At 42.7% G+C, this 14,970-nt stretch overlaps 1 protein-coding gene across 1 annotated transcript in view; it reads left to right on the forward strand.

Moving 5' to 3' along the window:
* The window catches only part of DNAH11 (dynein axonemal heavy chain 11), a 306,168-nt gene that overhangs the window by 10,302 nt on the left and 280,896 nt on the right, over positions 1-14,970 (forward strand). Inside the window, exons 2-4 of the mRNA XM_044678853.1 lie at positions 3,515-3,690; positions 5,439-5,673; positions 13,426-13,525. Of these exons, the coding sequence (XP_044534788.1) occupies positions 3,515-3,690; positions 5,439-5,673; positions 13,426-13,525 (511 nt within the window). The remainder of the gene's footprint in view (positions 1-3,514; positions 3,691-5,438; positions 5,674-13,425; positions 13,526-14,970) is intronic.

Genomic DNA, 14,970 nt, shown 5'->3' on the forward strand with positions numbered 1-14,970 from the left:
ACAGACAGAGAGAGAGACAGAGAGAGACAGAGAGAGAGAGAGAGAGAGAGAGAGAGAGAGAGCTTCCTGTACCAATGAGATCACAGACCTGATCAGAACAAAACCCAACCCAACCCAAGTGCTCAACTCAGCTGTGCCTGTGCTGATGGAGGGCACACATTGCCATGCTCTGGGGCAAAGTCCTAGCTACCTTGCCAGCATGGCAAACAGTGTGTTGGAGCCAGCTTGTATGGGTGAATTTGTATAAAAAGTATCTTTGTTTATTGAGAAACCGAAGGTAGAATATGAGGATTAAAACACAAGGATGCCCTAATACTCCAACCCTTCAATATACGTCCATCTCACGATGGAGTCTTCAGGTCTTCTGGCTATTCTATTTCTCCCTGGCTCTAACTAATTTGCCACCAAACCTTTTCTAATCTTCCTGACTACAATCCTCAGTTGTTGGGTTAGTTATTTATCTCAGAAGTTGCCTCCAAATTGACAAAGGATGAACTCCAGATGGCTGAGTTCACTCAGAGCCAAGTATGGCCCACCAAGACAGGATCTCTAGGTCAACCTTCCCTCGGGCAGCGTTGGGGTAAAACAGCATGTAGATAGATCTTCGGCAAGATGTTCTTCCCAGTGAAAAAGGAACCTCCAAAGGCACAAAAGGTCGAGGTAGGAAACACTCAGAAGAGGGCTACAGCCTTCCTCTCCCAGCTCGGGACAGGAAGTGGCAGTCGCTTACTCCAACACCTTCCTCCTGTTCCTCGTATTCCAAGATCCCTTCCAGGATTCTTGGAATAAGCTCATGCTAGTAACTCTGGAGACAGCATCCAACATTCTTAAACTTAACCCTATCAAAACTGAGCTTTCTATAATCCATTCCTATAGGGTATTTTTGACAAAAAAAAAATAACGTGATCGATTCTCTTTGGTTCTGGGTCTCCTTTCTGCTTTATTGTTTGTCTATATCCTCTTCAAATTTTGCCACTACGGGCATTCCTTACTTATGGCCTTTGTGTAGGTTTTTTTTGTCACATTTTACCTCATATTATATTGATTTGTACATGCAGATCACCCCTTGGCCATCCCAGTAGACTGTAAGCTCGGTCACATGTTGCATCTTCCTGTCCCCAGTGACCTGAACATAATTGGCTTTTGGGCAATGTTTATTGAATGAATATTGCTGAATAATAGAGTTTAATCCTCCAGGGATCTAGGATTTCACAGATACGCACTCTTTCCATTGAGGCAGATAGCAGCCCCTCTGGGGCTGAATCCCCAATGTCCCAGAGTTTGGAATCATGGAATGGGATGGAATCATGATCAGGAGGCTGGTTTTTAGATGGCATAACTAGAGGGTCCTTCCTGACTCCACACTCTAAACCTTTCCTTCCTGGGGCTTGGCCTGACCTGCCTGGGGTTATACTTTATTGGCACAGCCTTAGAGGATTCAGGGTCACCTTGATGTCCCTCTGAGGCACTGGAGGGAGAAACAATAGACAACTCATAGAATGAGAACACTAAAATAATTCCTCAGAAGACCATGCTGTGAGTATCAACATTCCTGTATTCCTGATAAGGAAACCGAGGGTCAGAGTGGTTCAGTAACTCTCCCATGATGGATGGAATGGATGGAAGTGGGGATTCCCACTCCTGTCCCTTGTTCTTGGGACTCAGCCCCATCTCACTGCCTCCGCCACGTGTGACGGGTGCACAGCTGATTAAGCCCAGGAAAAAGACATTTGCCACAAAACTTCCTCAGTAGGGTAGAGGCCAGAAGCTCAGGGCTCTCAGTCAGGGCCAACGTCCTGCTTGTACACCTCAGGCATCCGTGTGTGCCCCCAGGGCTGTGGGGCGAGGGGGGGGCACAAGCTCACGTGTCTGTGCGTGAGAAACCGCCTGCCTTGGGAACTGACAAGTGTTTGGGTTCTTTCTTGACATTTCCTCACCTGTGACCCCCCCTCACAGCTAGAACACCCCAAATATTGCTTGTTGTTGGCATTCTGAATAGAGTAAACCAAACTTACTACTGCTGCAACTACTACTACCACAGCTAGCATTTATGTGCCTCTTCAATATTTATAAATACGATCTCATTTGGACCTCCCAACCACCCTGGGAGGTGGGCGCTTTTATTATCCCCATTTTACAGATGAAGAAACCAGGGCAGGCAGAGGTGAAGTGACTTGTCTAGGGTTGCCTAGTGGGTAAGTTTCTGAGGCAGGATTTCAATTCAGATCTTTCTAACTCCTAAATCGAGCTCCCTCTCCTCTCCCCTACATTACCTAGGGACCTTCAATAGCTTCTGAAGGAAATTCAGATCAGAAGTCACAGTTGCATAGCAGAAAAAAACATAGATCTGAGAGTTGGGAGATCTGGATTCAAATCCTAGCAATGCTGAGCACATCCCTGTATCTCTCTGGACCTCAGTTTCCTCATATAGAAAAATTAAAGGATTGGGATGTATGATTTTTAAAGTCTATTCCTGCTCTAAATTAGTTCACTTGTCCATGACCTTTTCTGATTTGAATTCAGGAAATTTGAGCATGAATTCTGTTTTCTGTTTTCTTACATAGATGCATTTGGTCCTTTCCAATAGAACAGAATTTCTGCTCCTTCCTAATGTTATGGACCCCTTTGGTAGTCTGTGATGGTGGCATTGTGCTTAGCCTCCCTCCCTGTACACAGCTGGTCCACTGGCCAATCTGGCCATATTTACCTTCCCGGCATCTCTTGCATCTGACTCTCTCCTCCCACAGCTTCTACCTTAGCTCTGTTCTTCTCACTTCTCTCCTAGATGATTGCAGCCACCTCAAGCCTTTCCTTGAAATATCAAGTGTTTCCTGAGTAGAATGTAAGCTCCTTGAGGATAGGGGCTAGTTTCCTGTCTTTGTATCCTGAGCCCCTAGTACAGGGCTTTGTATACAGGAGATGCTTAATACATGCTTATTCTGTCTTTGTATCCTCCCTCAGTGCCTAACAATGCCTTGTATATAGTAGGTGCTTAATAGATACTTATTTTGTTGTTCTTTTACCCCCCCCCACTTGCTATTCAGTAAATAAACATTTATTAAGCACTTGCTATGTGCCTGGCAGTAGGCTAAGTACTGAGGCAAAAAAGGAAGACAGTCCCTGGCCTTAAGAAGCTTTTCATCTAATGGAGGAAGACAGCATAAAATAGTAGCTGAAGAATTGGAGGGAGACAGGATAGAAAAACACAAGGGAGTGTTGCTGGGTGGCTGGCCTGGGTCCCCTCCTTAAGGGGAGGTTTGGGGGCACACTCTGCCCCAGGAGTCATTTGAAGGGCTCCCAGGAGCGGAGGATACATGAACACCAAGACTGATGGGATCCTGCAGGATAATGAGATTCCTCGGGCCGTGATGGAGCTCAGCTAGGTGGAAAATGAGGAGTCGCCTTGTCTGGGGATCCTCCTTTAACAGAAGCTTAGTAAGTGCTTATTCTGTGGTCGTTTTATCAGCACCCTCTGGATTGACCTCCGTGACGTTTCTAACCGTGTTTCCCTTAGGTTGCTGTTCCCATTCTCTCAAACAAGAAGAACCACACGGTTTGGCCCTATTTTGTATCCCAAGACCTGGGAAGCCATGTGGAAGGCATGAAAAGCAAAATGCACATTCTGAACGGTGTGATGTCAGGAAGAACCCTGCTTCCGATTCCTACCGTGGCAGGGAACATTCACGTGGAGTCAAACTGCTCAGAGGCCAAGTACGTGTCTGCCGCCACCCTGGGGTTGGGGCTCCAGGGGGTACCAAGAGGGGCCGGATCCGAGTCAAATGACTCAAAACATGAGTGAATTAAAGTGTTGGTAGGTCCTGGGTGCAAGAGCAGCACAGGTAACGTTTTTTCCAAAGCAGACTTTCAAATGTGGATAGTGTTTGTTGAAACAGCTCTTGAGGAGGAGGCCAGCTCTGGAGTGGACGGAGGGCTGGCCTCGAGGCCGGGAAGACCTGGGCTCTAATCCTGCCTCTGGCTGTGTGACTTTGGGCATGTTTCTTAACCTTTCTGATGAGTATGGTGTGTTGTACAGAGGTATATCTCCACAGTGCACATGGGCTATTTAGAGGCTGCATGATAGGTAGATACAGCATAATGCATACTGTTGTGAGGGGTGAAGGATCACGAGGGGCCTTGAGCCGGTAACAAGCCTAGCAGGAGGTAGGGGTTGATTGTTATAAGGAGTGAGCAAACTCATTTGGGAACGATCTTGCTTTGAGTTCACATCCAAACCCAGAAAGCCGAGTGCCCAGTGAACCTCACTGCTAGGTGCTAGGCTCCTTTAAGAAGTCAGCCAGCAGACCCCTCCATGCTGAGGAATCAGCCTCCTATTGGATGATGGCAGACCGGCAAGAAGTGGATGTTTGAGCTTCCTGCCCTCAGCAGTGGAGTTTAGTTCAACCTTAACAGTTCAGAATTCCCTCCTTATTGCCTGTCTTCGTTAGCCTTTGGTGGTAAAGAAATAACCACAGGATTCTCTGGTTGAAAGCTATGGGATTTATTGATAACTGGGGAAGGAACAGGGCAAAGGTAAGAGGGCTTGGTTTTGCTAAACTGTTGGTATGGTTTAGCTGGCTGAAGCTGGCAAAGGTTCTAAGAAGGTCTTGGCAGCCCGAGGGCTGACGGCCCTCCATCGGAGATAAGAGGTCTCTGGTCAAGAAAGTGGTCAGATCCACTGGCTAATTTAGTTGATGTTGATAATAGATATTGTTAAGCTGGTGTGGAGATTGGTCCTAAAACCCTGCTCTAACCTATCCTAAAATTCCCATATTCTACCACCCTTCAACCTGGGGTCCCAGGGGAAGGGGGTAGTTGAGTGATCAGGATGAAGTCAGGGGAAAACAGAACCCAGGCTTGGGTTTCCAGGGGCTTTTATACTCTCAGTTCAACTGCCAGTTGACACCTGGCACATGGTGCATGCCACCGTCAGCATTCCATCCAGGGCAACTGACAGAATTGCCTAAGTCAAACATGGCAATGCTAAAACCTGCATTACAATATATGAGCAAAGTAGTATGGTAGAACCTATATTGGGCTTGGAGGCAGGAAGACCAGGGTTCGCATCCTGCCTCTGTAAGCTTCTGGGCAAACCACCTACCCTCTTGGGGTCTCAGCACCCTCCCACACTCCCAGTAGACAGTTTGCCAATTTCCATTAGTGCGGGGCTCCCCACGTTTTGCTTCCATTTTCCCTACAAGGGCTAAAGAGGAGCTCAGCTCTTAGGAGAATGATGCTTTCTGCTAGCTAAAACCTTGTAATGAGGTTTGTGGAGAAGTTTTTCTGACAATAAAAGAAGCAGCATGAGCCAAACTTCATAAAGGATCACCCTCAGTTCCAAAGCATCTAGGGCCTATACAAAGATCATTCCTATTTCAGGAATGTCAAGCAAAAAGGAGGAGAATGTAGATATTGGGTTTCTGCTTCTCTCTTGTTTGGAGCGAACTATTCTGTATAATCTTTGGTATCACTGTTGCTGTTTCTAGACAAGACTCACATGAAAGGACTGTCCTTCACACCATTGAATCTGTGGTCATAAAGTGGTCACATCAAATCCAAAAAGTCCTCCAAAAGGACTCAGGGCAGCTTCTGTTGAAGGGCATTCACTCGGACCCTGAGACCGAACTGGACTTCTGGAAGACAAGACGGGATAATCTTCTGTGCATCTATGATCAAGTAAGCAAAAGACCAGTGAACTTTTATCCCAGGTCTGTCAAGCTGATAAGTGAACATGGCATGAAATCATCCTCCCCAGACCAGTGATCTCCTCTGGTGAGGGAGTGGGTGCTTGGGAATCTTGTTTGGTTTTTGTGCTTCTGGTTCCATTGCCCTTTCTGAGCTCTATCCGGGGTATTTACTTTGGCCCTTTCGTGGTAGAGCCATGATCTCCTGGATGGTTGCTCTCTCTCTTCCACAGTAACGTTCTGAATTTCTCATGCTCGTCATTCCTATCTATACTCTTCAAGTGGATCAATAATCTCATCAATGTGGCTCTTCTCTGCAGAGCTACAGATTACAACTCCATCTACATAGGCAAATTCTGGATGTCTCTTGGCCTCTTCCTTCGACAAGTTCATACAGGGCTTTGCATTTCTCTTGACATCACAAAAAAGCGCCCAAAGAAGCCCTGTGCTGTCCATGGTTATTCTGGCTCTCTGGGCCCACCCTATAGTCTCCATAGAAGAATTGCCTGGGCTTCTGGATTCCTTCTTTCCAGTTCTTTTAACATTCCATGGATACTGGTTCAGTATCTATGGCCACCATACAAAGAGCTGTCCAAGGTCCTGGAGGCCTTCCTACCTCCTATAACATCTCACTGATAATAGTCAATACCTAACACAGTGTCAGGAACATAAGAGATATTTAATGTCTCTTGATTAATCTCTCATTCTCTACATGATCAGCTCACCCACTTTTCTGGTGATATCTTCCTCTGAAAGATATTACTTATCCTGCTTGTTAAATTTAATATGGATTTTAAAAATGTGGATTAACAGAAACTTTTATTAACTTTTGTTGACAGTCATCTGATTTTCCTTGAAAGAGTTTTAGCCTCTCAAGGGAAGTCACATGATCATGGTCTGGGGGTTCTAATCCAGGTAACTCCCTGAAGAAGCCTAAAAAGGTGAAAAGCAAGTTAATTTTATCAGCCTAATGACTTTGAGGAGCAATAATCATAGCTTATGTTTATGTAGCACTTTAATGTTTCCTTTATCAATATGGCCTAGTTTGGTGGGGAGAATTTTGCCAGGAGATTGGACTTTGGTATTTCTACTGCATGGCCTGGATCAAATCACTGAATGCTGCTAGTCTTTAAATAGAAACTTCAATTCTTGTCTCGCAGAGATAGTCAGAGACTTCCCCTTAGTTCCTGGAAGGCAGAGGCTGTTTCATTTTTTAATTTGTGTCCTGAGGACCTACTAGAGTACCTCTCACATAGCAGATATCTCCAAGCCAGCCATATCATAGTGCTTTACATATGGTAGGTACTTAATAAATGTTTGTTGAATTGTTGAAAATGAATGAGGCAAGAGTTCTAAATGTAAAAAATCCCTCTCCTTTCATTGGGCGCTAATATGTACAATTCCTTTCATGAAAACCTTGCCTATTGACATAATGAACTACTAAAAACTTTCTTCCTGTCCATACAAGTCCCACTTTAAATCTCCTTTGTGACCTGGAGATGCCTCTGAATTCTTAAAAACTTAGCCAGTGAAACATCAACTCTGGGTTGCTATGATCCTTGGCTCAAGCGCCATTTCCCACATGGAACTGCCCTGCTCCCCTTTAATCTTCCCTCCAAATGACCTTGTGTGCCTAGGCATCTTCTCCAGCCACCTAGAGCTCCTCAGGGCCTCCTACTTGGGCCCTTTTCCTGCTATTCCATATACACTTCTTTCCTGCCACAAACAGCTGTCTGATTGCTTTGGGACAACTCTGCCAAAGTATGATTAACATACTTCCACCCCATCATTCCAGTCCCATTCCAGTGACTCTGAACCCCATAAAACAAATAAAAATTCCAAACTGTTTCACAGAACTGTGTGACCTCTTTCTGCTTCTGGAGTGATAATGGCTGAGAGGCAGAAGAAGAGACAGATGGCGTTAAGATCCCACAGTTGTTAGTCTATAAATATTAACCTAACAGTTGGTACTTTTAATATGAGATGTTTGTCCAATGGCCAGTAAGCCATACTACTGGAGGAACTAAGCCATAGCCACATGGATACTTTCTCTGAAGAGGAAACCATAGACAAGTGGCGGCTAGCTGAAAGGAAAGCTCTCAAGTTTAATTTAGAGGCACAAGAATGCAGTGAATGATCTTGGTTTATCATATATCCAGAGGTAACAAAGAGCATAATTTCATGGGAAATTTGGTCCTTTGTCTTGCAGGACTTAAGATGATTATAAGCCAGGGGCAGCTAGGTGGATCAGTAGATAGAGGGCCAGGCCTGGAGTTCAGAGGACCTGGGTTCAAATCTAGCCTCAAGCTATGTGACCCTGGGCAAGTCACTTAACCCCCATTGCCTTTCTGCCTTGGAACTGATACTTGTGATGATTCTAAGATAGAAAGTAAGGGTTTAAAAAAGATGGCAACAAGCCAAAATGCCACCATGGAAATAATAAAAGAAGCCTAAGCCCTAGCATGAATTGCAGAGGATGAGAAGGATAACATTCTTTGAAGCAGGCAAGATCCCCAAACGAAGTCAATGTGCATCTTGATCCTTGGTGACTGCAGTAAGGAGACGGGCCCTGGGAAGGCTAATGAAAACTATGTTGGGAAGGAAAGCTTGGGATCAAGGAATGTCTAAAATCAAATGATGAGCCAACAATGTGTAGATTACTTGGAACTGCCATGCTGGTGTGTCATGGAATCTGGCCTCTGGCATATCAAATACAGGACAGCCCATCGGGCTGACTATAGCTTAACAGGCAGGCAAACAACTGTTCATCAGCTGTAGTCATCATTTCAGAACCAGCTGATTCCACGCAGTCACATTGTTGACAGGCCAAAGGAAAGGAGGGAAAAATCAATTTTTTTATTAAATTTTTTATTTTTAGAAAAATTTTCCATGGTTACATGATTCATGTGTTTACTTTCCCCTTCATCCCCTCAAACTCCTCCCCCTCATAGCTAACTTCCATTTCCACTGGTTTTAACATGTGTCATCAATCAAGACTTATTTCCATATTATTGATAGTTGCATTGGGGTGGTCGTTTCGAGTCTACATTCCCAATTGTGTCCTCAAAATCAACCCATGCGTTCAAGCAGTTGTTTTTCTTATATGTTTCCTCTCCTGCAGTTCTTCCTCTGAATGTGGGTAGCATCTTTTCCATAAATCCCTCAGAATTGTCCTGGGTCTGCCAGTACAGAAGTCCATTTCATTCAATTTTACCACAGTGTATCAGTCTGTGTACAATGTTCTCCTGGTTCTGCTCCTTTCACTCTGCATCACTTCTTGGAGGTCTTTCCAGTTCACATGGAATTCCTCCAGTTCTTTATTCCTTTGAGCACAATAGTATTCCATCACCCGCATATACCACAATTTATTCAGCCATTCTCCAATTGAAGGGCATACCCTCACTTTCCAGTTTTTTGCCACCACATACAGCACGGCTATAAATATTTTCGTACAAGTCTGTTTATCTATGATCTCTTTGGGGTACAAACCCAGCAATGGTATGGCTGGATCCAAAGGGCAGGCATTCTTTTATTGCTCTTTGGGGAAAATAAATTTTAAGGTAGAATCAAGAATACCAATTAGAAGACCGGCAATAATCCCAGCATGTCAGCCCTGGTTGGTTGTAGCTGGTTTTCAACTCTGAAAAATAGAAAATGAACAGAACTAAACACATGAGATCTTTTTTTAAATTAAGAAATATCATTACCTTCTGTCTTAGTATCAGTTCTAAGACAGAAGAGTGGCAAGGGGTAGGCAACTGGCCTCAAGTGACTTGCTCAGGGTCACATAGCCAGGAAGGGTCTAAGGCCAGCACAGGGGCTCTTTTTAGAGAAGTTTAATTGATACAAAGGCCAGCCTCAGTTTGGATTGGCTCAGATAGCTCAGAAGCTACCTTGGCCAACTTACACTTAATCCATTTGCTCCGCAGAATGATGGGAGACCCCAGGGCAGCACTGGCAGAGAATACAAACCATTGTATTTCAAAATGTGATAGAAGAGAAAAGTGGAAAATTAATGATGTTTTCCTCATCTGTGAAATGAGAGGGTTGGAGTAGTTGGTTTCTGAGAGCCATTCTAGCTCCAGATTTAAGTTTCTATGCCTCTAAACAATGAATAGCAGTTGGGGGGGGGGTGGAATAAGTCTCTAGAGAGATTCATCAGGGTTGTAGATAAGCCATATCATCCTCTGAACATTTGATGAAAATGGAAGAGAAATGAAATAAAACCAAATTAGAGGGGCTTCTAGAAGTCATCTCTTTTCTAGAGCAATGATCATGGAACCAGTACATTTGTAATCCACTGCCCAAGTCCTTGTTATAAAGAAGTATGAATAGAAGTTAAGGGTCAGTCAATTAACTCTCAAAGCATTGCTTAAGAACTCGCAATGTCAGGCACTTTACTAAGTTCTGAGGGTACAGAGAAAGGCAAAAATATGGTACTTGATCCTCAAGGAGCTCATATTCAAATAGGGGAGACAACATACAAATAACTCACTTCCTAATACATTCAGACTAAGTGGAAGGTAATCTCAGAAGGAAGACACCAGCAGTGAAAGATTGGAAAAGACAGAATTTGAGGCTGAAATTTAAAGAAAACCAAAAGACAGATTTTGAGGGAGAATATTCCATGCATGTGAGACAGCCAGTGAAATGGCATGGAGTTGGGAGATAGAGTTTCATGCAGGCTTGGAGAGAGTGTAGAAGGGAATATAAGTATATTACATATATATATATGTAAGCATATATAACATATTATATAAATATACATAATGAAGTATAAGAAGGTTGGAAAAATAGAATGGAGATGGATTGTGAAGGGTTTTAGTTACCAAACAGAAGTTTATATTTGATTTCCCTCCTGGTTGTATATTTATGCTCATGTTTACTCAGTGGGAGGGTACACTGGAATGGGGAAAGATAAGGCAGGGAAAGAGAGCCAATTTAATAACAAGGCATAGGTGATGAAAGGCTGTGATGGTTGGATAAGTGGAGAGAAATCATAAAGGTGGACATGACAAAATTTGACAACAAATTGGATTTGTGGAGTTGAGGATGACCCCAGGGTTGAGCGTCTAGTTCCTTGGAGAATGGTAGATTGGTGTCCTCAACAGTAATAGGAAAGTTTGTTAGAGGAGAGGATTCTGGGAAAAAGAGGATGATTTTAGTTTTGGACATGGTTAGTTTGAGAATGTTTATGGAATATCTAATTCAAGATGACCAAAAGACAGTTAAAGATGCAAGACTGGAGGTTAGGACCAGATAAGTACATTTTCGAACCATCCTCATAGAGATGACATCTATAAAACTGAGTGAGTTGCATAGAGGAAGACAAGAATACAACGGGAGTGAATTTCGAGATTCACCTACGGTGGAGTAAATCCAACCTGGACGAAGGTCCAGAAAAGCTGACTGAGAAGGAGAATTCAAACATGGAGGAACTGAACCAAGAGAGAAGGGTATTATGAAACCTTAACTTGGAGAGAGTATCCAGGAGAAGAGAAAAGGGGAGAAGTCAATAAGGATGAGTTCTGAGAAAAATCCAATGAAGAGATCATTGGCAACTTTTAGCATCAGTAGTTTCAGTTAAATGATGAGAGCAGAAGCTAGATTGCAGAGAAATTAGAACTGAGTTAGAGGAGAGGACATAGAGACTGAATCTAGGCTACTTTCTCAGGGAATTTAGCCAAAAAGGGGAGGAGAGGTAGAGGGGAAAACTAGCAAGAATGGCTAGATCAAGTGAAGAGTTTAAAGAATGGAAGGAAAATGGGTATGCTTGTAGGCAGCAGGAAAACAGCAAGTATATAAGGAGAGATTGAAAATTAGTGAATGTGAAGCTGGTAGTGGGGAGGGTGGGCAGTATAAACTTTCTAGAGGAGGGGAATGGTAAGATGAAGTGTGCATGTAAAGGAGTTTGTCTTAAAAAGAGAAAGAAGCACTTTTTCATGTGAGATAGGTGAAGGATGAGACTGTGGCATAAGATACTCAAGTCAATCAAGTCAGTGGGAGAAGAGAGAGGAGGATCCAGTTGAGTTTAAATAACATCCATTTGAGTGAGCGTGGCTTCATGATTTCTTCAGCTTCCTTCAGCAGCTTGTGAATGACATGAAAGTGGGAGATGATGGCAGTAATCCAAGGTTGGGGTCTGACAAAGTGTCACCAGTAATAGGGCAAGGGATTTGAGTATAGAGGAGAGTAAAGCTTTGAACAGGTTCACCAGGGCATCAAGTTAGGGAGGAGAGCAAAGGGTAGCAAGTGCAGAGGTGGTGATTTAGGAAAGAACTGATGATGGTAGAAGGAAAGATTGAAGGAGACTTGGGAAGTGTCCCCAGAAAGCAAAGCTGACTCCTTACCATAACCCTGGATTTGGAGGGGATAAGAGCTGAGTTAAAATAAAACCAACACCAAGAAAAGTAGCCAGGGATGCAGGGTCATCCACAAGAGGAAGCCAGATCTCAATAAAAGCCAGCAGATGAAAGGAGTGAAAAAGGAAATTTAAGATGAAAAGGATGTTGTCAATTATGGAACAAGCATTCCAGAGAGTATGATAGAAATTCATATAAATATGTTTCCCTGCCATTCTACATCTCCTTCTGTCTCTGTGTGGGCGGCTCTCACTGTATCTCTGTGTATCTCCCTCTATTGATTTGGATTGTGTTTAGGAACTTATACGGTGCTTCCAATCATCTCCGTGATGCTCTCTGCTTCAATGACCCACTTTTTTGACACCAGGATTCTTCTGGTGATTTTGTTTGATTTCATAAAGCATTACAGTATTAGAAAAATCAAAATTATAGTCCCTTTGAAGGGCAATAGAAACATTCTTGGTGCAAAACTGCTGATTAAAAAAAAACATTTTATCAGTGATGGACTTGGCATGAAATGTGTATAGAAGACATTCTCAAGAACACATATGCCTAGAAAGACTGGGTAAACCAGTCAGGGGCAATAATGAGAGTTAAGAATAGCAAACAGCCCGAATGTTGTGCTAGTAACCATTTGATATTTTAATTATATTTTTATCAACAAAATTAGTAAGTTTTTCCATTTGTTCTCTTTCCCTCCTACACACACCCCACCTTGGAAGAAGAAAAAGACAGACAAAAACCATGTTAACAAATATTCCTAGTCAAGTAAAACCAGTTTCCACGTTGACCACATTCAGGAGTGTGTGTGTGCCTTTCACTGCATCTTGAGGCCATCATCTCCACTCTGTCGAGAGATGAGGAGCTTTCGCTCCATTAGATATCAGAAAGATGCATAAACATCCTCCGGCTTAGGGGGACTGGTACAAGATCCAGTGTAGAGAATTCGTGGCCAAGAATCCAATAGGCTGTAAAGGCAAAGATGCAGCCTAAGCCTACCCTAGAGGAGGGAGAGAGCACTTCCAGCCTGAGATCACAGATCCAGTGAACCATGCTCGTACTGTGGTGGTGTTATTTAGCTTCCCCTCTGGGGAAACGGAAGAAGCCAGGAGTACACAAACATAGAAATACGCAAACAGAGAAAACATGGTTATGTAGTTCTTCTTCTTTGCTTTTCCATCCTGCTGTCTGGTGGACATTGGATCAAAAGCTTTGGATATTAAACATGGTGTATATTGGGTGAAAGAAAAGCCAACTGAATGAATTCTTTCCTCGCAGGAATCATATTTTCAACTCCACTAGTCCAGTTTTAGTTATAAAATGTTTTCTTTCTTTTTCCCTCCTTCTCTCTCTCTTTTTACTCCCTTTAAACCTAATTCTAGCTTCAGGCTCCTGTTGTCCAGAAAATGGTCCAGATCCTGAAAACCAAGCAGAGTAGTTATTTTCCTACTTTTGAAGACATTTTCTTACATGTTGAAGCAGGTAAGGACAATTTGGAGATATTAGTGAGCTCTGACCTTTGTTGGATATATGTGTGTGTATGTTCCTGAATAATCAATTGATCTTCTTCATTAATAAATAGCTTGAATCCATCCCTGGGTGCTAGATCTGTATCCAAATATTGAAATGCATGATTAAATACATTACTTGGCTTGAGTTCCACCAATTTAATTTATTTCTGTAAAGTTTATGTTGATACTTTTTCCTTTCATAAAAGTCAGGATAAAATATAGTGATAATTAGAGATAACTGATGTAAAACAGAATGTCGGGCACGGTGTACATGGGCTCCGTCTGTGGCTGCAGATTTATTGCTACAGTAGACCCGTTACTGTAAGGAAATTACTCACTCTAAGGAGCTGGTGTTTTGCACATATATCAATGACATATTAGTAAAACATAATGATAGATGGTTAAAAAACTTCCATCTAATGCTTACATTTAAGTCTTCAGATGATAAATAGAACTCCTGATGGAGCCAGACTGCAGTTCTAATTGGAGTTTATTTTAGTGAGATCCAGTAGAGGTCATGGTTTCTAGTCCAAAGGGTTTAGGATCCTATCAAAGATGGTGGCTTTAATATTCACTTGAACAGTCATGGCTAGCTAGATTGGAAGCCATTGCTGTATAGTTTCTGAGCATCATCATAATACCTTACTCACAACTAACATTTAGTGCTTTACAGTTTGCAATGTGCTTTACAAATCTCATCTTATTTATTCCTCACACCAACTCTAGAAGGCAGATGCTATTACTGGTCCCATTTTACAGATAAAGAAAGTGAGTCAGCTAGAGATTAAGTGACTTGTCCATGATCACATAGCTAGTAAGTGTCTGAAGCTAGATTTAAATTGAAGCCTTCCAGCTTTAGTCCTCTGTGCTTAATATGTTTAGGTCACAAGCATTTTAAAGCCTGATTTTAAATAGACTTTGAAGATACAAGAAATGCTGTTCCTTTAAGTAGGGAATAACATGGTCAGTGCTAATATACATCCTTCTTTCCCTTTGAAATTTTGTTTTATTTTTTTCATATATATATGTATATATATATATATAAATGCTTTTAAATTGATTATGCTTTATGTATGTGAGCATCTACTGTGTTCAAGGTACTGTGTTAAGTTCTGTGAATACCAAGGCAGAAACAAAATGGTCCTTGCCCTCAAGGAACTTATCTCTAATTCCAAAAATATTTATTGAGTGCCTGCTGTCTGCCAGGGCTTGTTTACATAGAGGCAAAAGTGAACTAGAATTAGTCCCTTCCTCCAAGGAGCTTACATTGTAATAATGGGGCTTCCACATGACTGTGGTATTGTTCCTTCCTGCCTGCCTCTTCCTTCCTTCCTTCTTTCCTTCCTTCCTTCCTTCCTTCCTTCCTTCCTTCCTTCCTTCCTTCCTTCCTTCCTTCCTTCTTTCCCTCCTTCCTTC

Source organism: Gracilinanus agilis, chromosome 5 (genome assembly GCF_016433145.1).
Source record: "Gracilinanus agilis isolate LMUSP501 chromosome 5, AgileGrace, whole genome shotgun sequence".
NCBI classification, from domain to species: domain Eukaryota; kingdom Metazoa; phylum Chordata; class Mammalia; order Didelphimorphia; family Didelphidae; genus Gracilinanus; species Gracilinanus agilis.